We start from the raw sequence: 27,779 nt of genomic DNA, 5'->3' as shown, positions 1-27,779 counted from the left end.
ATTCTGTGTTTTGCCAGTGTAGGGAGAGGTTGCTGTGTGGAGCAGGGACAGGCTGTTAGGGACACCAAACGCTAGCTAATAGGGCCACAAAAGTGATTTTTAGGACTGGTATAGGTGTGCTATTGATAGGTGTGATATACTCAGGGGTGTGATATACTTATAATATACTTTCTAATATAGAAAGTATATTATAGTGCATTTGTATTGTGCAGCAGTTGTGTGCGGTTATGCTGCGATACTGCAGCTATATAAAGGGACAAAAACGCTATTGGAACAACTAATTGCAACGGGTGTGATATACCTGTTGCCCCCAAAAAAACGAATTGAGAGGCGTGACATACCTATAATATACTTTCTAACATAGAAATTATATAGTGCATTTGTATTGTGCAGCAGTTGTGTGCGGTTCTGCTGCGATACCGCAACTATATAGAGGGACAAGCACTATTGGAGCAACTATTTGCAACGGGTGTGATATACCTGTTGATATACCTGTTCTTCCACAAAATACTGATTGAGGGCTGTGATATACCTACCTTCACAAAATACTGATTAAGGGGTTCGACATACCTGTGTCCACCAAATATTGATTGAGGCCTGCGATATACCTGCTTCCACAAAATACTTATTAAGGGGTTTAATATACCTGTTTCCACCAAATATTGATTGAGGCCTGCGATATACCTGCTTCCACAAAATACTGATTAAGGGGTTCAATATGCCTTTTTCCACCAAATATTGATTGAGGCTTGCAATATACCTGCTTCCACAAAATACAGATTAAGGGGTTCGATATACCTATTTCCACCAAATATTGATTGAGGCCTGTGATATACCTGCTTCCACAAAATACTGATTAAGGGGTTTAATATACCTGTTTCCAACAAATATTGATTGAGGCCTGCGATATACCTGCTTCCACAAAATACTGATTAAGGGGTTTGATATTCCTGCTTCTACAAAATACTGATTGAGGGCTGCGATATACCTGCTTCCACAAAATACTGATTAAGGGGTTCGATATACCTATTTCCACCAAATATTGATTGAGGCCTGTGATATACCTGCTTCCACCGATAGTGCTCTTCTCTAGGGACTTAGGCACATGGTCATTTTAAAAATGACAGGCAGAGGAAGAGGCAAACCGTTCCGCAGAGGTGGTAGGAGTCAGGCAGGTGCACCAGCCTAAGTGGGAAGTTGGAGAAGGAGCGTGTTATTACTTCAAAGGGCGCACCAGAGTTTGTTGAGTGGCTCACTCACCCTTCCGCTTCTGCACCCTCCTCATACTCTGTATCTGCCCCCTCCTCACCCTCTGCTATGTGCACCCCCAAATACACCACCACCATAGCCCCTCCACTCGAGTCAGAGGAAATATTTTCCCATCTATTCCCAGACCATACCGATGCGCAGCTATTCTTGACATCGGATGAGGAAGATGAGGTAGCAACGGCGGCCACCTAGCGATCTGACGACAGTACCCAGATCAGCCCAAGGAGGGAGGTCCCAGCTGTTGCTGCCTACTCCGAGATCTCAAATGTCAGTGGTGGAGGTTACGATGGATGTCACATGGGTGCCCACAAGAGAGGAAGAGGAGTTCAGAGGGAGAGACGGAGCAGCAGAGAGGGAGGAGAAGGAGGAGAAGCAGGCAGAGCTCGCAGGGCACAGGAGGCAAAAAGCGTACTGCAAATGTATCTGGAGCGAACCATCCACCATGCACGGTCACTTCTGGCGCTCCCAGAAAGCCAGCACATGACTCCACAGTGTGGCCTTTTTTTAACGTGTCAGCTGTTGACAATAGTGTTGACATCTGCAGCCTGTGCTGTCAACGGATAAGTCGCGGTAAGCCCAACACTCACATAGGGAAGACCGCCTTAAGAAGGCATCTGGCCTCCCATCACCGAGCCAAGTGGGAGCAACGCCGTCAGACCCCACAAAGCCACACTCCAGGTGCTTCACATCCTGCCTCTTCTCCTCCCATTTGTCCTCCACCTTCCACCGTGCCGTTGTCGCATTCATCTGGCAGAAGGCAGGCTTCCGTGGCCCAAATGTTGGAGCGTAAGAAGTTAATGATGCTGGATAACCTTCTTGCCCAACGGCTGACCACTGGATTGTCGGAACTGCTAGCCCGCCAACTATTGCCTTATAAACTGGTGGACTCGGAGGCCTTTAGAAAATTTGTGGCCATTGGCACACCGCAATGGAAGGTCCCCGGAAGGAAATATTTCTCCCAGAAGGGCATCCCAGAGCTATATGGCCACTTTCAGCGGCAAGTGAATATATCTCTGGCACACAGACACGTGGTCTAGCAAACACTGGCAGGGAAGGTACATCATTTTTACTGTCCACTGGGTGAACCTTCTGACGGTCATCAAGCATGTAACCCGTGGCTCCCGTGTGGATTTGGTATTACCGCCAAGGATTGTAAGCAGGCAAAATGCCTTCGTTTTCTTCTCGTCTGACTCCTCCTTTTCCACTCCTACCGCCTCTTCCGCTGTGCCCCCAAGCTCCCCAGAACCTATTTGACGTCCCAGGTGAGAGGTTGCCATGCTGTGCTGCGGCTGTTGTACCTGGAAGCCAAGAGCCACACCGGTCCTTTCAGCTCTGCGGTCACAGGCCGATTAGTGGCTAACCCTACTCAATTTGACAGTTGGTAAAGTGGTGTGCGACAACGGTGCCAATCTGCTGAGCGCGCTGACACAGGGCAAAATGACACATGTGCCGTGCATGGCACATGTCCTGAACTTAGTCATGCAGCGATTCGTTGCCAAATACCCCTGGGTCCAGGATGTCTTGCGGCAGGCCAGGAAAATCGATGGCAATTTTAGAAGATCTTACACGGCCATGGCTCGCCTTGCTGACGTTCAGCGGCGACACCACTTGCCCGTCAGACGTCTGATTTGTGACAGCCCGACGCGCTGGAACTCCACCTTGTATATGCTTGATAGGCTGCTCCAGCAGCAACATGCCGTTAACGACTACCTTTACAATCTCTGCAGCAGGACAGGTTCCGGGGAGCATGGTTTATTTTCACCGCACCAGTGGCTGCTCATGCGCGACGCATGCAGACTTCTGCAGCCATTTGATGAGATCACTAAACTGGTCAGTCGTAGCCAGGGCGCCATCAGTGACATCGTACCTTACGCCTTCTTTCTAGAGCGTGCATTATGTCATGTCATTGATCAAGCTGCCGAGGAGCAAGAGCTGGAAGATGAGGAAGTTGCCATGCTGAATTAATTCCGGGGGGGGGGGGGGCTACTCCATCTGAGACAAGTCAGCAGGAGTCTGAAGAGGAGTCAGAGGAGGATGGTGGCTGGGGGGGATGAGGAGGAGGAACAAGAAGAGCAGGCTTTGAGGGAGACTTTAAACTTTTCAGGGATCCTTGGTGTTGTCCGTGGCTGGGGGGAGGAGAGGAGACCAAGGACGACATTCTCCTGGGCAATGAACAGGAGCCAGGGCACTCCACCGCAAATGGGTAGTATTATCCACATTGTGCTCCCTCCACAGTAGCTATGGACAGATTTGTACCCTCTTGCAGTAGTTATGCCAGATATCTGCCCCCTCACAGTAATTATGCCCAGATATCTGCCCCTCACAGTAGTTAAGCCCAGATACGTGCCCACCACAGTAGTAATGCCAGATTATTTGCCCATCACAGTAGTTATGCTAGATTATGTGTCCTTCACATTAGTTATGCCAGATATGTGCCCCCTCACAGTAGTTATGCCAGATTAAGTGCCCCCTCAAAGTAATTGTGACAAATTATGCACCCCTCACAGTATTTATGCCCAGATATGTGCCAACTTCCCAGTAGTTATGCCAGATATGTGCCCCTCTCAAGTAGTTATGCCAGATTATGTGCCCCCCTAACAGTAGTTATGGCCAGATATGTGCCCCCCACAGTATTTATGGCCAGATATATGCCCCTTCACAGCAGTTATGGCAGATATGTGCCCCCTCACAGTAGTTATGGCAGAAATGTGCACCCTTACAGTAGTTATGGCAGATATGTGCCCCCTCACAGTAGTTATGGCCAGATATGTGCCCCTTACATTAGTTATGGCCAGATATGTGCCAGTGCCCCTCACAGTAGTTATGGCCAGATATGTGCCCCCCTCACAGTAGTTATGTCCAGATATGTGCCTCATCACAGTAGTTATGCTAGATTATGTGCCCCTTCACAGTAGCTATGCCCAGATATTATCCCCCCCCACAGTAGTTATGTCCAGAAATGTGCCCCTCACAGTAGTTATGTCCAGATATGTGCCCCCTTCACAGTAGTTATGTCCAGATATGTGCCCCCCTCACAGTAGTTATGTCCAGATATGTGCCCCCTCACAGTAGTTATGTCCAGATATGTGCCTCCTTTACAGTAGCTATGCCCAGATATTGTCCCCCCTTCATAGTAGCTATGGCCAGATATACGCCCCCTCACTTTAGCTATGGCCAGATATGTGCCGCTCACAGTAGTTATTGCCAGACATATGCCTCCTCACACAGACCTATTGAAATGAACAGGTCAAGATTCAGTCTGGATGATATGCATTTACACTGGCGCTGGATGCGCTGAAGTTATGGAGAGGCCGGTGCCTCTTCATAACATCAGCAGAACCACTTCCAGTTTAGGGGTTGTTAAGACCGGAGTCTAAAACACCGGTCTTAATAAATGACCCCCTGCATGTCTGGGCAACACTTTTAACCCATTTACACGACACGGGCCATATGTATTTTATGATCTGCAAATTACGGATGACGCCCATGTGCCATCTGCATTTTTTTGCAGACCTATTAACTAGCCTGCATGTTGCGGACCAGTATAGGACATGTCACATTTTCTACACTTTGCGGAACGGACATACGGATGCTGAAAGCTAATGACTTCCATGTCCTTTCTGCATCTGTATGTCCGTTCTGCACAAGATGGAAAATGTTACGAGTCTTATATTTCTCTACAAAATGCAGACTGCAGACCCATTTAAGTTAATGGGTTTGCAAAAATATACAGATCGCATATGGATGGCATACATATCTTGCAGATCCGCGGACCGCAAAATAAATTGTTAATGTAGCCTCACAGTATGTGGGTAAGGGACAGTCACAGGAGGGCCAGAGGGGGAAAGGTGGGGTAAAAAACACCAACATACCAAGTCAAGTTCAGTGTCTGGCAGAGACAGTGGTCACTGGGGCAGCCTCCGGTCCTTACTCACTTGCTGCAGGCCTCACACATTAAGCACCAGAAGCGCTAGGAGAGGACCGCATATGGGCGGGGCTACCACCAGGGGCGGAGCTACTGACATTACCACACGGAGGCGGAGCTACGACACAGTGAAGTGGCTCAGCACAGACCTGGCTGACGCTACCCACTACACAGCAGGACTGAGTTGTATGGAGGATGGTGTGATGATGAATGGTGAAGCGGGGAGCGTGCGGCTCTCTACTTCACCATTACAATCAGCTGTCTGTGCGTCCTGTATATGCATAGACAGCTTAATTGGAGGGCTCCCTCCCACGCTGGGCCCCTGTGCAGCTGAACCGGCTGCACAAGCGGTATGTCCGCCCCTGACTCCTGATATAAACACAAAATGGCGACATGTTACCAGCATCACAGAGGACTGGCAGAATGCAGCATTTCCAGGCCTTGCTGCAAGAGATGCTGCATTCTGCAGTTGAGGGCGCAGAGGAATTTCCACCCACAGCGAAACAGGTGCGAGTACCAATCCTACTGCGCCTGCAAGAAGAGGGCGGTTTGAAGATGTGTTGGTCACTTCTGATATGAGATCATACTTGCAACCAACCCATCGACAGCCGCTATCCGGATCCAGCCTCAGGGAACACCTAGACCGACAGGTGTCCAACTACATCTGGTTAACGGCCGATGTGGACCCTCTGAGAAGCGAGGAACCCCTGGACTACTGGTTGTGCAGGCTTGACCTGTGGCTAGAGCTGGCACAATTTGCCATGGAGGCTTGTCCCTCGTTAAGTGTTCTGTCCGAAAGGACATTTAGCACAGCTGGGAAGATCGTGACCAATAAGCACACTCGCCTAGCTCACTACAGTGTGGACTACCTCACATTTCTAAAAATGAATTAGGATCTCAGAGGAATTCAACACCCGTGACGACCACCTGTAATTGAATTTCCTCATGCCAGCCCACACATATCCGCCACCACCCAGAACAAAGACTGGTCCTTGTCTCTATCAGGTGAATGCCTAATTTTTGGGGCCTCGACTCCAGTGGCCTACAGTAATTTTTTTTAGCCAGTAACCACTTAATGTACCTCCAGCCACATAATCAAAAGTTTTTTTCTGCCTAATTTTTGGGGCCTGTACCCCCGTGGCCTAAAATAAAATTTGACTAGGCTCCAGCAGGGCACATTTTTGAGAGTTTCCCTTTAAGACGCATAAAAATGGCCCCTGATTAAAATACATATTTTTTGTGGGAATTTTTGCCAATGTTCCCCCTCTGGTATGTCACTGTCCTGGTTGGGGGACTATTTGTGCATTTCTAGAAAGTATTTGGTGGCTGCAAATATGACCTGAAGGCTTTTCAGGTTCGCCTGCCATTAAAGCCAATGGGACCCGCCGCGAACATTTCATCGCGAACGTGCGTTCGCATCCGCGAACCGTCCCAGCCGATGTTCGTCCATCACTATTCACCACCACAGCTGTTACTTGTACCTGTAAAGAAGAAGCACATCTGCTGCAGTGATTTTGTTTTTATTGCAGAATCAGAAGTTCCAGATCCCTAATCCACCCCCCTCCCAAGCTCTAATCCATGTCCCTATGGCAAACAAATTGTCACTTTTTTTTTCCTGCTCTGCACCACTTTTTTTGTGTACGAGCTGCGAACGCTAAACGCTGATCAGTCCGTACTTCACTGTTCAGCACCCGGGCTCATTTTTTTGGTGCAGAGTCAACGTCATCTCGCGTGCGTTCTGCAGCCCTGAGTACCAATAAGTACCATTTTTTTTATTGGTTGCTTTTATGCTCAGTTTAAAAAATATATTTAGTTTTACATAGAGATCAATTTTAGTTAGGTAGTGTCAGTGTAGATTTTTGCGCACACATAATATCTGTGTGTTTGCGTCCTTGCACCTGCTGAGCGCTGATCCATTTTTCTGACCGGTCTGCTCAGTTTACTGTGCAGATATTTTTTTCTGTGTAGTTATATATATATATATATTAGGGCTGCACGATATGGGAATTTTATGCTATTGCGATTAGGGCCCTAAAAATTGCGATAACGATATGCGATGCGATATGTTAAGGGAATTGTGCTAGAGGTCTATTTGCACTGTTATGGAGGGGATCTGTGGATGACACACTGTTATGGGGGATCTGTGGATGACACACTGTTATGGGGGATCGGTGGATGACACACTGTTATGGGGGATCGGTGGATGACACACTGTTATGGGGGATCTGTGGATGACACACTGTTATGGGGGATCTGTGGAGGACACACTGTTATGGAGGGGATCTGTGGATGACACACTGTTATAGAGGGGATCTGTGGATGACACTGTTATGGAGGGGATCTGAGGATGACACTGTTATGGAGGGGATCTGTGGATGACACTGTTATGGAGGGGATCTGTGGATGACACTGTTATTGAGGGGATCTGTGGATGACACTGTTATGGAGGGGATCTGTGGATGACACTGTTGTGGAGGGGATCTGTGGATGACACTGTTATTGAGGGGATCTGTGGATGACACACTGTTATGGAGAGGATCTGTGGATGACACTGTTATGGAGGGGATCTGTGGATGACACTGTTATGGAGGGGATCTATGGATGACACTGTTATGGAGGGGATCTGTGGATGACACTGTTATGGAGGGGATCTGTAGATGACACTGTTATGGAGGGGATCTGTGGATGGCACTGTTATGGGGGATCTGTGGATCACACTGTTATAGGGGATCTGTGGATGACACACTGTTATGGGGGATCTCTTGATGGCACTGTTATGGGGGTTCTCTGGATGGCACTGTTATGGGGATCTCTGGATGGCACTGTTATGGGGGATCTCTGGATGGCACTGTGATGGGGCATCTGTGGATGACACTGCTATGGGGGGGATCTGTGCATGACACATATATAGCATCTTATGCTATATGCTATCCACAGATCTCCCCATAATAGTGTCCCTGCAGTGTGAAGGGGCTGGGGGCCGGCATCTGTATTAGGAATGACAGTGGGGCCGGTGCAGTCCCTGTATTCTAATGAACCAGCCCCGCTCCGCCTGCTTCATTCAAAAAGTGGGAGGCTCCGGTGCATGACGTAGTGAGTGACGCGCCGCCCGCCCTCCCGGCCTGCCTCCTACCTCTTCTCTTCTACAGAACTTAGCTGTAAGTAATACAGCTGAATTATACAAGATTATTATATTTTAACAATGCCTACATGTTAGATAATATTATACAACAGTGAGTGGGGCCGGTGCATTAGAATCTCCATGTACATATATTGAAATCAATTTTAGTTATGTAGTGTTAGTGTAGATTTTTGCACGCACACAACATCTTTGTGCATGCATGCATCCTGCACCTGTAATTTTTTATTTTATTCTTTTTTTCTACTTTTCTCTGTATTTAAAATTTATTACAAGCCCCTTCACGTGTGAAAACCCAACATACACACCCATCATAATAAATAAAGGTTTACACATTTCACACGTCACACCCCAATAAAATAAAAATGGTGTCCCGAGGAACTCAGCTGAAGAGGCATACACCATCCTTGCCTCCGATACTGAGTCTGCCAGTGAGAGATAAGAGGATGCCACTTTCCTCTACTTCTCTACCCCCTCATCATCATCATCATCCGCTAATGATGGCCCCTCTAGAAGAGGCCCCTGGGTAGCAGTGGAGGCAGTCCCCCAGAGTGTACCCTTATGGACCCTACCCCCTGATGGTTATCAACCCCAAATTCCGGATTTTGTGGGCAGCTCCAGAATACAGATAGATTGTGCGGGCTTCACTGAACTAGATTTTTTCAAAATGTTCTTCTCTGAAGATTTTGTAAATTTAATGGTGGCCCAAACCAATTTATACGCCCACCAATTCATTGCTCAGAACCCTACATCGCCTTGGACCCCAGTAAATGCAGCAGAGATTATGTTTTGGGGACTCGTGCTGCATATGGGCATTGTTAAGACGACAAACGTGAGACAATATTGGCGTTCGGACATCTTCTGCCAGACTCCAATTTACAGTAACACCATTACCCGGAAGCAGTTTGAGTCAATTCGGAAATTCCTACACTACAACAACAATACACAGTACCCACCCCATAACGACCCGACGTTTGACTGTCTGTTCAAGGTTAGGCCTGTCCTTGAACACTTTACCACCAGGTTTGCTGAGCTGTACACCCCTGATAAAAATGTCTGTGTAGATTAGTCCCTATTGGATTCCGTCAGCACCTGCCTAGCAAACAGGCAAGGTATGGCATTAAGATTTACAAGATTCCCAGATAGAACCCCCAGAATCCTAGGAGTCCTAGGAGTTAGTGGGAAAAGAGTGTGGGATTTACTGCACCCACTGCTGGATAAGGGTTACCACCTCTATGTGGATAACTATTATACCAACATACCCCTATTCATGTCCCTAACTGCTAGAGGTACTGTGGCTTGCGGCACAGTGCGCAAAAATCAGAAAGGGCTCCCGAGATCCCTGGTAGGGCAACCACTGAGAATAGGTGATAGCAGGGCTCATGAGAACATGCTGGTGGTTAAGTACAAGGACCACTACATATTCATTTCTGGGACACACCTGTTAGTTAAAAATGACCCTTTCCACCCCTTAAAATGTTCGTACGGGGGTGCACTTTCCAAAATGGGATCACTTCTTGGGGTTTTTAATTTCTGGGGACCTCAAGAATAGTTTTAATGCAACATGGCACCTAAAATCCATTTCTGCCAATTCAGGCCTGCCAGCAAAATCTACAGCAGGATACAAGCACATATGGGGTGTTTCCTGAATGGGGAGAAAGTGGGGAACAAAATGTGGGATGTATTTTCTCCTTTACCCCTTGTGAAAGTGAAAAATTGGGGGTCTGCTAGTATTTTTCATTTTCATAGCCGTGTGCTTTTAAATCATTTAATTTAAGTGTTTCTGCCTTCTGTGAGACCACTGTTTGCTGAAAAGTACCCTTTCCACCCCTTAAAATGTTCGTACAGGGGTGCACTTTTCAAAATGGGGTCACTGCGGTTTTTATTTTCCGGGGACCTCAGGAACTTTATGTGGACCTCAGGAACTTTGAGTACATATGGGTTGTTTCCATATTCGGGGGGAATTGGGAACAAAATGTGGGGTGCATTTTGTCCTGTTACTCTTTGGTAAAGTGAAAAATGTGGATATAAAGCAACTTTTTCATGAAAAAATTGAAATTTTTCATTTTTGCTGCCAAGTGTTTCCTAATTCATAGTGCTCACTACACACCTTGAAAGATTACTTGAGGAGTAGTGTTGAGCGCGAATATTCGAAAAGCGAATTTTTTTCGCGAATATCGCAACTTCGCGATTTCGCGAATATTTCGAATATAGTGCTATATATTCGTAAAAACGAATATTCTTTTTTTTTTTTTTTTTTTTTAACAAAATTACAGTACACATATAATTGATTGTTTCCCAAAGGTCCAACAGCTCAGATCTTACTCACATTGCCTAGAAAGTGATTGAGGCGCGAATCTTCGTAAGGCGATTTTATTAGCGCACATGCGAATATCGGCACGTCCCAGAACAGAGGCAAATTCATACATTCATACATTAGTGAATTGAGTTGCGAATCTTCGTAAGGCAATTTTATTAGCGCACATGCGAATATCTACACTTGTCCCAGAACAGAGGCACAGGGCTTTGCATTACATTAGTGATTGAATTGAGCTGCGAATCTTCGTGAGGCGATTTTATTAACGCAAATGCGAAAATCTACACTTGTCCCCAGAACAGAGAGACAAAGGCCTGTGCATTCATATAGTATAGCACCATATTCGCGAATACGTAGAACTTCGTAAAATTCGATTTACGAATATTCGTATTTTTTATTTTACTTTCCACCTTACAGATGACATTGATCTGTACTCTGTCAACTACTGTCATCACCCCCCACTGTATCTCGATTGATTCCCAAAAGTCCAAAAGCTCAGATCTTACTCACATTGCCTAGAAAGTGATTGAGGCGCGAATATTCGTAAGGCGATTTTATTAGCGCACATGCGAATATCTACACTTGTCCCAGAACAGAGGCAAAGGGCTTTGCATTCTTACATTAGTGATTGAATTGAGCTGCGAATCTTCGTGAGGCGATTTTATTAACGCAAATGCGAATATCTACACTTGTCCCCAGAACAGAGAGGCAAAGGCCTGTGCATTCATATAGTATAGCACCATATTCGCGAATACGTAGAACTTCGTAAAATTCGATTTACGAATATTCATATTTTTTATTTTACTTTCCACCTTACAGATGACATTGATCTGTACTCTGTCAACTACTGTCATCACCCCCCACTGTATCTCGATTGATTCCCAAAAGTCCAAAAGCTCAGATCTTACTCACATTGCCTAGAAAGTGATTGAGGCGCGAATATTCTTAAGGCGATTTTATTAGCGCACATGCGAATATCGGCACTTGTCCCAGAACAGAGGCAAAGGGCTTTGCATTCATACTGTATGAATGCAAAGCCCTTTGCCTCTGTTCTGGGACAAGTGCCGATATTCGCCTGTGCGCTAATAAAATCGCCTTACAAAGATTCGCGCCTCAATCACTTTCTAGGCAATGTGAGTAAGATCTGAGCTTTTGGACTTTTGGGAATCAATCGAGAAACAGTGGGGGGTGATGACAGTAGTTGACAGAGTACAAATCAATGTCATCTGTAAGGTGGAAACTAAAATAAAAAATACGAATATTCGTAAATCGAATTTTACGAAGTTCTACGTATTCGCGAATATGGTGCTATACTATATGAATGCACAGGCCTTTGCCTCTCTGTTCTGGGGACAAGTGTAGATATTCGCATGTGCGCTAATAAAATCGCCTAACAAAGATTCGCGCCTCAATCACTTTCTAGGCAATGTGAGTAAGATCTGAGCTTTTGGACTTTTGTGAATCAATCGAGAAACAGTGGGGGGTGATGACAGTAGTTGACAGAGTACAAATCAATGTCATCTGTAAGGTGGAAACTAAAATAAAAAATACGAATATTCGTAATTCGAATTTTACGAAGTTCGAAGTATTCGCGAATATGGTGCTATACTATATACATGCACAGGCCTTTGCCTCTCTGTTCTGGGGACAAGTGTAGATATTCGCATGTGCGCTAATAAAATCGCCTTACGAAGATTCGCAACTCAATTCAATCACTAATGTATGATTCATACATTAGTGATTGAATTGAGTTGCGAATCTTCGTAAGGCGATTTTATTAGCGCACATGCGAATATCTACACTTGTCCCCAGAACAGAGAGGCAAAGGCCTGTGCATGTATATAGTATAGCACCATATTCGCGAATACTTCGAACTTCGTAAAATTCGATTTACGAATATTCGTATTTTTTATTTTAGTTTCCACCTTACAGATTACATTGATCTGTACTCTGTCAACTACAGTCATCACCCCCCAGTGTATCTCGATTGATTCACAAAAGTCCAAAAGCTCAGATCTTACTCACATTGCCTAGAAAGTGATTGAGGCGCGAATCTTTGTTAGGCGATTTTGTTAGCGCACAGGCGAATATCAGCACTTGTCCCAGAACAGAGGCAAAGGGCTTTGCATTCTTACATTAGTGATTGAATTGAGTTGCGAATCTTCGTAAGGCGATTTCATTAGCGCACATGCGAATTTTGCATCTCATAATATGTATTATGCGATGAGAAAATTCGAATTATCGCATATGCGAAATAATAACGAATTCGAATATTCGCGAATATTTTACGAATATTCTTTCGAATATTCGCGAAATTTCGCGAATTCGAATATGGGACATGCCGCTCAACACTATTGAGGAGTGTAGTTTCCAAAATGGGGTAACTTTTTTCCACTGTAGGTTAACCTTAGGATGTCTTTATATGCAAAATAGCTCTCAATTACCATTCCAGCTAAATCCGCTCTCCAAAAGACATATGGTGCTCCTTCCACTCTGAAGCCTGCTGTGCGCCAATATATCAGTTTTTGAGCACATATGGGGTGTTTCTGTAAACTCCAGAATCAGGGTAATAGATTTTGAGTTTTGTTTGGCTGTAAACCCTTCATGTGTTGCAGGACAAATTAATTAAAATGGAAAAATCGGCTAAAAAAGTGAAATTATGAAATTTCTCCTGCCAGCCCTGAGTGCTGGATAAATCTCGCGCCTGCGCAGTGCCGTTTCCCCAGCACTCAGGGCCGGCAGGAGGAGATGAACGCTGCCTGGCCCTGTCAATCAAGGACGGTGGGGCGTGACATGAGGCAGGAGTAACGCCCTCCCTGCTCCTAGAGGCTAATTTGCATATCACCAAAGTTAAAATTGTGGAGTAAGAGTTTTGCTAATGTCAGCCAGTTTAATAGGGTTAATTCTGGCGACAGAAACCCTTTAATATTTACACAGACTTTCATATAACATCTGGTGCTGGTGTTCTTTTGCCCCAAAAATGTGGCAAAAAAACACAAGCAAAAAAAATGCAAAAAAAACAACAACTGTGTAACACCAGCCTAAAACTACATAAAAACTACCACATAAATTGTGCATGAGTTTGCAGCCTATTAGTTGAAACCAAATGGTTAAAATAACAATGCCAGCCACAGTGCCTCCACAAGAAACTATCCCCATAACAGCCACTGGATAATAAAACTGCTGCAGGGACACTTGTGTCTGAATCTATACCAACTATTGGTTGTCTTACTTTGAGACTTTTACACCAGAAATGTGGCACAATTTTGGTGCAAAACGGTGTGTCTAACATCACCTCAAAAAAGGCGGTGAAAAAGAGTTGAAACCCTAGTTCCACCAAATTTGCACCAATATGTACAATTTTTAAGCCAAATTTTAGCCGCAGACTCAATACTAAATCTGGGCTATTGCATTCACCCAGTGAGCAGGAGATCACATGTACCAAAATAGTAGGAAGACTAAACAGAAACAATATGATAAGACGGCTCAATTGTATTGTGTGCTAAATGTTTCCCTGCCCTCTCATCTAGTCACTGCCTCTATGTTTCTGTTTCACATCAACCACATTACCTGGTAATAAGATCGCAGTCTCATTTTCAGCCCGTGGAGATCCACATTTCCATGGTACGGACGGGAGTCACTAACAAAGAGACAATTTTTGTTACCAGTTTTAGATACAGTGCATCATTCCTGTCTTGATGGCACAAAATGTTGCACCTGCACCAACTTTACATAGAAATCATACTCCTTCAGGACCAGTCTATTTTGGGCCTTTAGGAAGAAGCAATCATTTTTGATACTGTATTTTACTACCATTGTCACATTCCATTTGGAGTCATTTTATAGTAGGGTCCCATGTAAAAGAGGTCACCTTGTCATGGTGGATAGGCACAAATGATTTTCATCCAAATATACAATATTTGCTAAGCATCCCATATTCATTTCAGTAGGATAATATATAATCCATATATTTTATATTTTCAGAGTGATTGCAATGTAAGAGCTACTGTATTACATTTTTATTTTTCTATTGACATACAGATGTAGCAGAGTTAACACTCAAACTCTTAAAGTGGTTATCCGAGACAAAAAACTGCCCCCCTTCCCGCCCATATGCTGGGCCCTTCACACTGAATATACTTACCTGGCACACGGCTCCGCTCCTGGACCCGCACCGCCGCTGATGCTTCTCCTGGTCTGCAGATGAAAACATCCGGTGTCGGGGGAGCAGCAAATAGCAGATGGGGATGAGCCTCCCTAGCATCACGGGTGATACTAGGGAGGCTCGTCCCCGTCTGCCATTGGCTGCTCCCCCCTGACACCGGATGTTTTCATCCGCACACGGGGAGAAGCATCAGTGGTGGTGCAGGGACCAGGAGCGGTGCAGGGAGCAGGGAGCCAGGTAAGTATGCAGCGTCCCACTCGTGTATGTGGGCACTGCAAATCTTGTTATGATGTATGTTGTATCATGCTGTATTGCACTTTTGTATAAAGATCTCTGTTAACAGGCTGTCAGGTGCACTACACACATTACACCACTAGATGGGGATAGCACCACAGTATATATACTACAGTTCAGACCTAGTGAGGGGAGTTGGAGTTAGAGTGTGAAAGTTGGAGTAGATGGAGTGAGAGGCAAGGGGGAAGGAGAGGACCCCCTCCTCTCAGCTCTCTCTTGGGCTCCACGGCCCAGAGGAGCCAATTAATTGTCTCAGTGTAAAAGCTAGGAAAGCAGACAGAGGTGAAACCTTTATTCTACCATCTACTCTTCCGGAGTGCCAAGTGGATTTTACTAATTTCTATGTGGAAAGACAAAGGAAGGACAATAGTCATTATTCTAGGCTCTAGGCACCTTTGTATCAGGTGAAGGATTTATTAGCTTTCGGCAGCCTCACCGTTACTTCAAGGACAGACAAGCTATCTGTTGCATCACTTGTGTGTAAAAGATAAGGACTTGAACCACCTTTACTGAGATTAGAACAAGGCAAATAGCTAAATACATATGAGTACACAATCTCCTACTATAGCCTGAGATATAGCCACATATACAGCCTGTTACTTGGATTTGCCACATCCAACCTACGTATTCATAAGAGACTGTTTATGTAAATTGCTGTCAAGACCCTGGTTACAGTAAAGTTCTTAGTTGGATTCAAACCCTGCCTCATTCTTCTATCTCCATACTACAACCACTCTCATCATTTTGCACCACCAAGGTGCTGGCATCACGACATTACCTAAGTCAGGGGCCCAGCGGCACAAGCACCCAGAAAATCCAATCACCATCAAGGGCACCTCGATTACCACCTGGCCGGTGTCCCCTGTAATAGAGTGTGCCCCGGAGAATCTGGTGCTGTTCTCCACTTCGCTGCACAGCTGGCCCAGGGAGGCATCTGCTAACCGCGAGTACCCGATGAACTATTGTACCCTTCGGCCCACCATGAGCCTCACGTGTTCTCCCCTGGGGAATAGCACGTTGCAAGTATATTCAGTGTGAGGGGCCCAGCATATGGGCGGGGAGGCATTTTTTTGTCTCTGCCTATTCTCAGGACACATCATCCATATCTGATTGCAGGGGTCTGACTACTGGTAACCTCACTGATCACCTGCTCACTGCAGCCTCTTCCTAGGCCAGTGTCTGCACATTTATTGGTCCCATGGTCTAGATGCAGCTCAGTCCCATTTATATGATCTACAATACCAAGCACAGCCACTATATATTGAATGGCACTCTGCTTGAGGCCGCAGTGCTCACCAGAATGCCACGGCCTATTCAAACAGCTGATCTGTGCAGGGAGTTGGACCCTGAGGATAGTTCACCAATATCAAAATCTCAAACAAAACCTTTAACTTTCTGTGGGATGGAAAAAAATAGTTCCACTGCTGTTTTTTTGCATTACAAGTTCACTTTTCACTTTTGTTAACTTTATTCTTTGCGTCAGTACCCATTATTGCAATACCAAATTTACACCAAATGCTATCTTTTTACTACTTTTTAAAATACTTTTGTACAATAAATATACATTTGTTTTTTTTTTGTTTTTTTTTATGTTACCAGGCCTTTTTACTGTTATCAGCTACATACATAAGTATTTTTTATAAATTTTTATCCCACTTTAAGGGAGGCAGAATCACCATAATGACTGAAATTCTGCAACTTTTTCAGTTTTCCCAACATAGTAGAATTGACATTTGGCAGATCATTTATACTAAATGACAGTTATCATTATACCAAATGTACCGAATACAGTTTTTTAACCACTTTTGTTTAAAAATAATCACTTAAAATATATTTTTAATACCATATTCAACCCTACTGACAGCCATAACTTCTGCCGGTTGATAGAATTGTGTAGATAACACATTTATGTAGTTTTTAATGTTTTATTATTTTTATACCAAAAAAATCATAACTTGCAGACATGTTTGTTGCCGACCAACCAGTATTTTTTTTGTGCATACAAATTTTTCTTTGCTTTTTGATTTTTTGCAAGGCAGAATTAATACAAATTCTTGTTTTTATGGTGTTCACCACATCAGTTAAATGACATGATAATATTATAGGATGGGTAGTTATGTATAGGATTTCTATTATTATTTTTTACTTTTTAATTTTAATTTTACTTTTTTACACTAACAGTCTTTATTATTTTCACAATAGGGCTTGAATAAGAAACTCTTTTATTGCAAACATAATGCTGTGCACTAGATATGTAGTGTAGTGCACTATGTCAGTATAATGCTACTGACAGGTGTTACACCAGTCCCTGCCTCCGGTAGGGCCTAATTGACATCTGGACTTGGCAGACGTAGAGTCCATTGTCAAATCTTTATCTGCCAAAACAACCATCGGGGTTGTGGTTGTGTAGGAGGGAGGGGGAAATAGACTAAAAGAGTGTGTTTAGATGTTGCACTCACTATTGACTACAGCATCTATGTGGTTGAATGGACAGGATCGGAGCTAGCTCTGACCTTGTTCATGGTAGTGGAAGCCCAGCTGTATAACAGCCATCTCTCACTTCTGATGGCACGGCCATAACTGCTGTGCTCATTCCATCCCCAAAACATAACTGTATGTCGAGGTATGGGTAGTTAGCCACCACTTTGAAGTACAGTTACATAATGCTATGGGAAGGGGTTAAAATCCATTTTTGCAGTGTATAGATAAAAAATATTAAGACTTCTTCTCTTACATATAACTCATGATGTAGTGCAGGGAGCATCCTGTAGTCAATTGCAGATATTCTCTCAGAGGATCTTTCATAGGAGATAGTGGTCCACAGTCAAATGCACGAGATTGCTCAAAGGTTCGGATCTAAAGATTGAGAAACATGATAAATAATAGATAATGAGTTCAGCACAAATGTACATTATTAAAGAAGTTGTACAAGAGCAAAAAATAATCTCTAGCATCCTGATATGTAACCTCAGTTGCAATAGTTTGCTTGTTGCTGCTCCTTGTTTGAAGGATTTCATAATTTCTTTATATATAAAGCTATATTCTCACATAGTTGTTTATGCTGTTTTGTGTGTGTAGGGGATTTACAGTTTTTTTAATATGTGGTTTATTTTGTACATTTCTTAGCTGAAAATGTATAAGGATTTTGAAACTCTGGATACATGTATTAGCCATGTCAATCAAAGGGGAGGAAGAAGTGTAATGAGCACTAGGTGCATAGCTATAGCGGTGCTCGAATCGCTACAGCCCGCCCCTTGGTGCGCTAACTGCCTGATTTACATAATGATAACAATCCTCTTAATTCCACAATGCTGCATCCTACAAACTTAAATAAGGTATCAATTTAATCAGCATGATCAACCCTACTAGGCAATATGCTTGATTTAATAGGGATGATCATGCTGACAGAGGCTCTTTAACTGCAGAGAACTTTTAACTGGATGGAAATTGATGAGTCCAATACAGGAAAACATGGACCTTAAAATGGGTTTTCCAGGAGTACTATGGATTTTAATGGCTACAGTTATGTAGTTGCTTACCTAATGGACATCTTCCCTATGTTTTTTTCAATTTGGACTCTCCTAACCCATTTTCATCATGTGAACAAATCACTCTGGCTGGTTTCCATCCTCTATGTGGCCCTTCCAGTTGCTGTATCCAACAAAACCCATGATGTACTTCTCCTTTCTCTGCCACAGATCCAGCCCTGCCTGTAATCTCACCCAGCTAGTTTATTGCTTCTCCTAGGCATCTACCCACCTACTCCCCCATCACTGACCCTGTTGCTGCTTTGGCATGCTCATGGGCATGGGGATTTTAAAGAGGTTATCTAGGATTTACATATTGATGACACATCCTCAGGATAGGTCATCAGCATTAAATTGTCAGGGTTCTGACTACCAGCACTCCACCGATCAGCTGTTCACGGAAGCCACATTGATCATTGGAGCTCTTGTGAGCGCCACGGTCTCCTTGCAGTTTACTAAGCACAGCGACGTACATTTGATAGTGGCTGTGCATAGGCTATGTGACCAATAAACGTGACATCACATGGCCTAGAAAAAGGCCTAAGCACTCATACATGCCCCATGTTGTAAGCGGATCCAGATTGACAGAAGACGGGAAGACAAGTAGGCAGGCCCAGCAGAAGTAGGCAGGTGCCAGCAGTACCTTAGTGCAGCACAAAATACCACCCCAACAGAACCACATACCACAGTGCAGCACAAACTACTGCCCCATCAGAACCAAATACCACAATACATCATAAATCATAATACATCATAATACAGCTACCTGTTTTGTAGTATTCAGCTGTATCACTGTGCTGTGGATGCTGACCAGGGGCATACGTTCCTGATGCTCCTAGCTAGAGATGAGCAAATTTCATGTTATGAAATTCGTTCACGCTTCGTTTGGTGGTAAAAGCAGAATTGTGGATTCCGTTACCACGGACCATAGCACAATTCTATGACGGAATGCCTTTAGAGGCGGGTGGGTGGGGGGGGTGGTATTGCAGCCAATGGCAGGCGGTAAGGGGGATGAGCCTCCCTAGCGTCACACTACTTTTTAGGAGCTTTGAATATCCAATGTGCTACAGTACATTCATATCTAAATACTAAGATATAGTGACTCAATTATAGATACGGTACATTTACTTTTATTGAAAAGTATGTTAGTAACTAGCGGCTGGTAATGATTGGATATACAGTTTTGACATAACACGCTTTAACCCTTTCCATCCTAGTCACTGGGAGAATTAAAAGGGACTAGGAATGGTTGTCAGCCAGCCTCATCAGCATTCAACATTCTTAAGAGATGTCTACAGAGAGGAGAAGAAATGGGTCACCTTTAATAAAGATATATGATGGTATCATACACAGCCAAAGATATAGGATGATAATATCCACAGCACTATATATTCAATTGAGTGACTCAAGGTATATTCAGATAATCACTCTATGTAAAAAAGGGCTGCCCACCCAAGATAAAACAGGTATACCCCCCCCCCCCCCATGTCGCCAAGCCTGTAAGATATAAAGTGCTAATGCTCATGTGCCAAATGTTAAAGTGCTTGTTAGTGCAAAGTTGGTTTGTCATTCGATATAACCAATCTGATCCTCATAGATAGACTATCAGGTATACACAATTAGCAGATTTATGTGTATAACATTAGATGTGCGCTATAGATACAAGCATGAATAAATATGCTGGCAACATGGTCCACTGGGACCAGTACTTGCATGTCCCAGAGGCTCAGTTGAGGACCAGTGACATGTATGTGATCCAGTCAAAGTGAACAAGCATGAAACTTACACGCATATTCAGTTCTGTAGGGTGATAAGTAGAAATTTCCTTCTGCCCTTAGCAACCATCTAGTCTTTGTTTAGCCTGTAGACTGTTCGGCATGGAACATTTTTTTTGTCAGAGGCCACAACTTCTTTAAATGAATCATTTTATTGCATGACATTTTACAGAACGGATACTAAACTAGAGGAATAGGTAATGGTTCCTTCTGCCTGTATGCTCCATTAATGTACTACATAAGGAAATGTTTCCCTAACTGTAGACTTTATGGTTAACCCCTTCTGGCTTTATTACTGGCTTATTTTGGGCTTTTAGGACAAAATGTTTTTTTTTTTTCATTTCCCCACTGTTACATTCCAAGAGATATAACATTTAAATTGTTCTGTCGACACACCTGTATGATGGCTCTTTTAGCATAATTTTAGAGTACATGGAATGAAATGGAAAAAAAACTGCAATTCTCCGATTATAAATTTGGGCTTTCATGTGCAACATTAAGAACATTTTTACCTTTATTCTATGTGTCATTACAATTACACAATTAACCCATAGGATACAGGGTCACAAATCCCAGCACCGCGGCGTAAGCTATGGCACTCTGATCGGGCGGGTGCAGGAGCTGCGCCCGTCCGATCAGCTGCAGGAGTCCAGCAGTCATTCATAGCTGGACCTCTGCTGTACGCGCCGGCATCCGTGAAAACACAGATAAAAGCGCATTAACCCTTGCACTGCCAAGGTCAGCACTGACCGCGGCATGTGCGGTATCATGCCGGGTGTTCATCGGGTCCCCACGCTGCCGTGAGTGGGACCCGATAGCATGGAAGGCAGCCCAATGCCTTCCTTAGGTATTGTGGCTGCCTTCTGTACGAGCCTGTGAGATCCAGCCACCTGGTTCTCAGAGGCAGGAAGGCTGTAAGTGTATTACAGTGAGTAATACACTTATAGTCAATGCATTACAATACAGAAGTATTGTAAAGGGGATCAGAACCCCAAAAGTTGAAGTCCCAGAGTGGGACAAAAAAAAAAAGTTAAAAAAGAAGTAATTAAAAAAATAAAAATTAAAGGTTTCAAGTAAAAAAAAAAAAGAGTCCTTTTCCCAAAATAAAGTAAAAAAAAATTGAAAATAAAAGGGAAAAAGTGAAAAGTATACATATTAGGTATTGCCATGTCCGTATCGACTAGCTCTATAAAAATATCACACGATCCACCCCATCAGATGAATGCCATAAAAAAAATATAAAAACAGTGTCAAAACAGCCATTTTCTGGTCACCTTGCCTCACAAAACGTGTAATACCAAGCGATCAAAAAGGCATATTTATCCTAAAATGGTACCAAATAAACCTTCATCTCATCCCACAAAAAATGGGACCCTACCTAAGCCCAAAAAATAAAAAAAATCTGGCTCTCAGAAAATGACAACACTAAAACAAGATTTTATTCTGTTCAAAAAGGCTTTCACTGTGTAAAACTTAACAAAAATAAAAATGATAGACATATTAGATATTGTCGCATCCGTAACAACCTACTCTATGAAAATATCACATTATATGCCCCCTCAGGTAAATGCTATAAAAAAAATAAAAAATAAGCCAAATCAGCCATTTTTTTCCCCTTGCCTCACAAAAAGTGTAATACCAAGCAATCAAAAAGTCTTATGTACCCCAAAATTATACCAATGAAAACATCACCTCATCCCGCAAAAAATGAGCCCCCACATAAGACAATTACTTAAAAAATAAAAACTAATGGCATTCCGTAAACCAATCCATCAAAATCTGCGCTGAAAAAGCCATATGAGTCCTGCCATGTGCCCCTATATCACAAATCACAGGGTGCTTTTTTCTGTTACCCCTTGTGAAAATGAAAAATTTGGGGCTAAAGCATCATTTTATTGGAAGAAATTAAACTTTTCATTTTCACACCCCTTTTTTTTCTAAATTCTGTAAAACGCTTAGGGGGACAAAGTGCACAGTACCCCCCTTAATATATCCTTTAAGGGGTATAGTTTCCAAAATAAGGTAACTTTTTGAGGGTTTCCACTGTAGGGGTACGTCAGGGTCTCTTCAAATATAAAATAGCGCCTAAAACCATTCTAGCAAAATCTGCCTCCAAAATCCATATGGTGCTCCTTTCCTTTTGACCACAGCCATGTGCCCATAGGGCAGTTTAATACCACATATGGGGTATTTCTGTAAACTGCAGAATCAGAGTAATATATTTTGAGGTTTATTTTGCTGTTAACCCTTGCTGTGTTGCAAAAATAAATTTGATTAACATAAAAAAAATCTACTAAAAAAGTGAAATTTTTAAATTCCACCTCCATTTTCCTTTAATTCTTGTGGAACACCTCAAGGTTTAACAAAGTTTGTAACATAAGTTTTGAATAATTTGAGGGGTGTAGTTTATAAAATGGGGTCATTAATGAGTGGTTTCCATTACGTAAGCCCCTCACAATCACTTCATAACTGAATTGGTGCTTAAAAAAATGGTTTTGGAAATTTTGTTGAAAATTTGAAAAATGGCTTCTAAACTTCTAAGCCTTCTAACATCCTAAAAAAATTAATTAACAGTTACAAAATGATGCCAACATAAAGGGAATGTTGATTGATAACCATTTTATGAGGAATTACTATCTGTTTTAAAAGTAGAAAAATTAAAATGGTGGAATTTTTCCAAAATTTGGGTAAATTGGGGATTAATTTATAAATAAAGGTGAAATATATTGACTCAAATTTACCACTGTCATGAAGTACAATGTGTCACGAGAAAACAGTCTCAGAATGGCTTGGATGAGTAAAAGCGTTCCAAAGTTCGGGCAATGTGCATTGGGGTGCAGCGCTTATTATTCCAAGCTCGTAAATTGATAGCCATGCACTGGATCCGTCCACAACCCCCTTCACTAGCGGAATTCCTTAATAGAGTGACTGACGTACTGTGCTTAGAAAGGAGGGTATATTTGAAACGGAACTGTGAAGCCAAATTTGTGGAAATATGGGAAAGATGGCTCTCGGTTCGGGCTGGAGTTCTCTCCCTTTAATTGGTTAGATGCTTCACGGGTGAATGTAGGCTACTCCGCTGCTAGTGATTAGAGTTTCAGTGATGTAGGGGGAAATGAATATGAGTTCGCCTGGGCAATGTTCTGGATGATGACAAGATGCGTCTCTGGGGACTGTAATGGCAGGAAAGCTCTAATTGATAATGGGCCCTGGACATATCACAGAGCGGCATGTGAGCGTCTTACGTAGGACGCTGGGCTCCGCCCCCCCACTCCCCTCTGCTCTGCTGAATCGATTGTGCCCTGTCCATCCGTACCATGTAGTCTGGGGCATCCGAGGGAAGATTCCGGTTAATGGTGGTGGTCGGTTGTGGTCTCTGAGGACGCTGCACGTCATCGAGGACGCTCTGAGGACACAACGCCGGGGTGGTGAGACTGCTGATAGAGGATTGGTGGAGCTGGTCTGCTGCTTGGCGACGGCGTGTGCTGCTCATTGTGTGTCCTGATTGCAGGCGAGCTGAGGCCGTTTGAAGCGGGCTAGGGCGCAGAGACCGCGGGCTGCCTGTTGTTACAGGCTTGATTACTGACGGTGGTGTGCCCGGTTTGTAATACACTGTGTGCTGCGCAGTTCGCTGTGCAGAGACCTGGCAGGAGTGGGGTTATAGAGGGTATAGAGTTTATAGTGGGGAATCTGGACATACTGGATGTAAGTCAGCGTGTGTATTTCCAGTCCCGAAACAAAGTGTGGGAGAGAGGAAAGAAGGGGTGAAGATTTGCGGTTTCTAGGAATATATAAGAATAAGTGGTTTATGATAAAATCGCCTCTATTATACCACCCTAATATCGTTTGTCAGTCCCCTTGGGAGTTTCCAGTATGAGTGTCCAGATGATTTTCAATTGTCTTGACCCCCTGTTAACTCTTAACTCATAACCCATAACCCTCTGGGACCAACTAAAGGATTAACTCTCCTGGACTAATCAAGGATTATCTTTTCTGGACTTAGGCCTCTTTCACACTACCGTTTTTTTTTTCCATTTTGCGGTCCGTTTTTTGCGTTCCGTATACGGTCCGTATACGGAACCATTCATTTCAATGGTTCCGCAAAAAAAACTGAATGTGTTCCGTATGCATTCCGTTTCCGTATTTCCGTTTTTCCGTTCCGTTGAAAGATAGAACATGTCCTATATTTGGCCGCAAATCACGGTCCGTGGCTCCATTCAAGTCAATGGGTCCGCAAAAAAAACGGAACACATACGGAAATGCATCCGTATGTCTTCCGTTTCCGTTCCGTTTTTTCTGAACCATCTATTGAAAATGTTATGCCCAGCCCAATTTTTTCTATGTAATTACTGTATACTGTATATGCCATACGGAAAAACGGAACGGAACAACGGAACGGAAACGGAACCACAACGGAAGCAAAAAACGGAACAACGGATCCGTGAAAAACGGACCGCAAAACACTGAAATGGACATACTGTAGTGTGAAAGAGGCCTAACCAAGAACTAACTCTCCTGGGTCATTAAGGACTAACTGTCTGTATATGAATGTGTTCCCGTTTCGTGGTTCCAGATATCGTGGATCAGTGGTCGTTACTATCCCCTCTTGAATTAACACCCGAAAGATTAGTGGCCTTGGATAGGTCCCGGTTTATATTTTTTGGGACGTTTTTTTTCTTTTTTCTTTCCATTCTTGTTTTTTTTGTTGAGCTATTGTATTACTAATTTTACTGTTCTAATTAATCGCCTGGCTCCCCTCTTTGTCCTCTGTAGAATCAAGCAGGTTGTACGGATTGGTTTGATTGGACCAGCCTAGGACTAACCGCTAACTGTTGATAAATCATTAATGTTTAGCGTTGGCATGTTGGTGTAACAATCTCTGGAAAAGAGTGGAAGATATTTGGAATAATTGAAAAAAAAAAAAAGGAGGAGAGGGAGAGGGTACAGTAATAGAGGTGGGAGTGAAGAGGGTAGGTGTAGGGAAAGGTATTATTAAAGTATAAAATGTCCCCCAAGAAAAAAGAAGAACAACACCCCACTACTAGTGCCAGCAGTAGGAAATCAATATCAGGGCTAGAGACCGGGCAAAAACAGCACAATTTAAGTAAATATATGGCCCCAAATTCCCCAGTTTCCACCCCTTCACAGAAAGAGAAAATTATATACACAGAGGTACATACTGAGATACAGGAGAAGGGGAGGGCAGATAACATTGGCGATTCGGGAACGCCCGAATCAACCTTAGAGAGGGATGCAAAAATGATGAGGGAGATATTTCAGGCCGTGTCTAGGACGGAAAATACAATGGGGAGTATAGTGACACAGATCGGGGCAGTGCAAACAGATGTTAGTATAATACGAGGTGATATGGAAAAAATAAGAGAGCGACTACACGAGATGGAAAAAAGGATCCCCTCTTTAGAGCATTCAGTAGAGAAGTTAGAGAAAGAGGTTCTAACGTTAAAGGAGCTAAATGTTAAGATGGAAAAAAGAATAATCAATCAAGAAGATAGATCTAGGAGGGCAAATATACGATGTGTAGGGATCCCAGAACGTGAAGAAGGGAATAATAGTATTGATTATATGGAACGCTGGATAAGGGAGAACTGTAGGGAGGGTACTCTTTCACCCATGTTTGCTATTGAGAGAGCACAAAGGGTCCTAGTTAAAATGAGGGCCCCAGGGGGCATATGTTGGTGAAATGTGTACTCTCCAAGGATCGAGATGCAATACTTTCGGATGCTAGAACTTCTGATAAATATCAAATACAGGGGGTAAAGATAAGATTGTTTCCAGACTATTCGGAGATGGCGAAGAAGAGGGAAATATTTTTTTTTATTATTTTTTTTTATTTTTTTATTTTTCTCCCTTCCTCCGCTAGATGATTAAACTTGTTTCATTAAACGTGAGAGGTTTGCGGGAAAGGATAAAAAGATACGCTGTCTTTGAGTGGATGAGGAGGTCCTTGCCAGCCATTGTCTGCCTCCAAGAGACGCATTTAGTTAAGAATTCCATTCGGTGGATGGAGAAAAGTTGGATAGGGAAGGGTTACCACTCGATGTATACCACATATTCAAGAGGGGTTTCAATTCTGGTACATAAAAAGATCAAATTTGAGTGCGTCATATGTGAGGCGGACGACTGTGGCAGGTACCACTTTTTACATTGTAATGTGGAAGGGGTTAATATGGTTATTGCAAATATATATATTCCTCCACCATATAGGTCAGATGTGTTGTATGAGTTGCATAGATTCATGTTGAATAGACAAGAATGTATAATGATTGTGATAGGAGACTACAATGCTGTTATGGATCTACTCAAAGACAGAATGTCTGGCGGACGGGGGAAGAATACAAAATGTGGATTTGTTTAAAATGGCCTTGGAGTTTAACTGGACTGACGTTTGGCACTATTTAAATCCAGAAGAAATAATGTATTCTTGTTACTCCAAAACACACCAAACATGGTCAAGAATAGATATGATTTTAGGAAATAAAAACTTAATGATCCAGAGTAGGATTAAGATAGAACACATGCCTATGCCCTTATCTGATCATAGTGCGGTGGTAATGGAGCTGGATCTGAATAAGAAGCAAAATCCGCCTTTGTTCAAATTTAATCCTTACTGGTTAGCGCTTATCCCTGATAAAGAGACTATAGTGTTGGAGTTAAAAAAACTTTTTCGAGGAGAATAATGGTTCCGCCAAAAGAGGTATAGTGTGGGACACTGCTAAGGCATATTTAAGAGGGTGCTTGTTTAAAAAGGTGAACTACTGTAAAAAAAATTACTAAAGAAAAAGGAGAATTATTGGAAAAGAAGTTAGAAGAAGTAAGATTAAAATGTATAATGAATCCCACTGGGAATAATAAGAAGATATGGGAGGAGGAATATGAAAAGTTAAAAACACATTATATGGATAAAACAAGGAAAGAATTATTTTTTCAAGGGTTTCAGTTAGCATCAGAGGGAGAAAAGGTTGGAAAAATTCTAGCAGATATAGTGAAAAATCAGAGAGGGAAAGCATGGATAGGGGCAATTAGGGATAATAGAGGCGAAATAATTAGTTCACCCAACGGAATTAAAAAGGTCTTTGGGGATTATTTTGAGGAACTGTATAAGTCCAGGGTGCAATATACAAAAAAAGACCTTGATTATTTTTTAGACCGAATTGCGTTTTCCGAGATAACTAAAGCACAAACTGAGTATTTGGATAAAGAAATATCCTGCTCAGAGATATTCGAGGTTTTGGGTCAGGTGAAACCAGCAAAAGCACCGGGGAGTGACGGACGTCCCTTTGAAATCTATAAGAGTTTCGCGCAGGTTTTAATACCAGAATTAACAGCGACACTGCGAGAGGCCCGAAA

At 43.1% G+C, this 27,779-nt stretch overlaps 1 protein-coding gene across 1 annotated transcript in view; it reads right to left on the bottom strand.

Moving 5' to 3' along the window:
- CCDC88B (coiled-coil domain containing 88B) overlaps positions 1 to 27,779 on the bottom strand; it is a 162,503-nt gene that overhangs the window by 101,020 nt on the left and 33,704 nt on the right. Inside the window, exons 2-3 of the mRNA XM_044269660.1 lie at positions 17,844 to 17,965; positions 14,221 to 14,290 (exon numbers count right to left, since the gene is read on the bottom strand). Coding sequence (XP_044125595.1) covers positions 14,221 to 14,290; positions 17,844 to 17,965 — 192 coding nt within the window. The remainder of the gene's footprint in view (positions 1 to 14,220; positions 14,291 to 17,843; positions 17,966 to 27,779) is intronic.

The sequence above is a fragment of the Bufo gargarizans genome, chromosome 10 (assembly GCF_014858855.1).
Source record: "Bufo gargarizans isolate SCDJY-AF-19 chromosome 10, ASM1485885v1, whole genome shotgun sequence".
Taxonomy (NCBI): Eukaryota; Metazoa; Chordata; class Amphibia; order Anura; family Bufonidae; genus Bufo; species Bufo gargarizans.
This window is presented reverse-complemented; position numbering and strand designations above follow the sequence as displayed.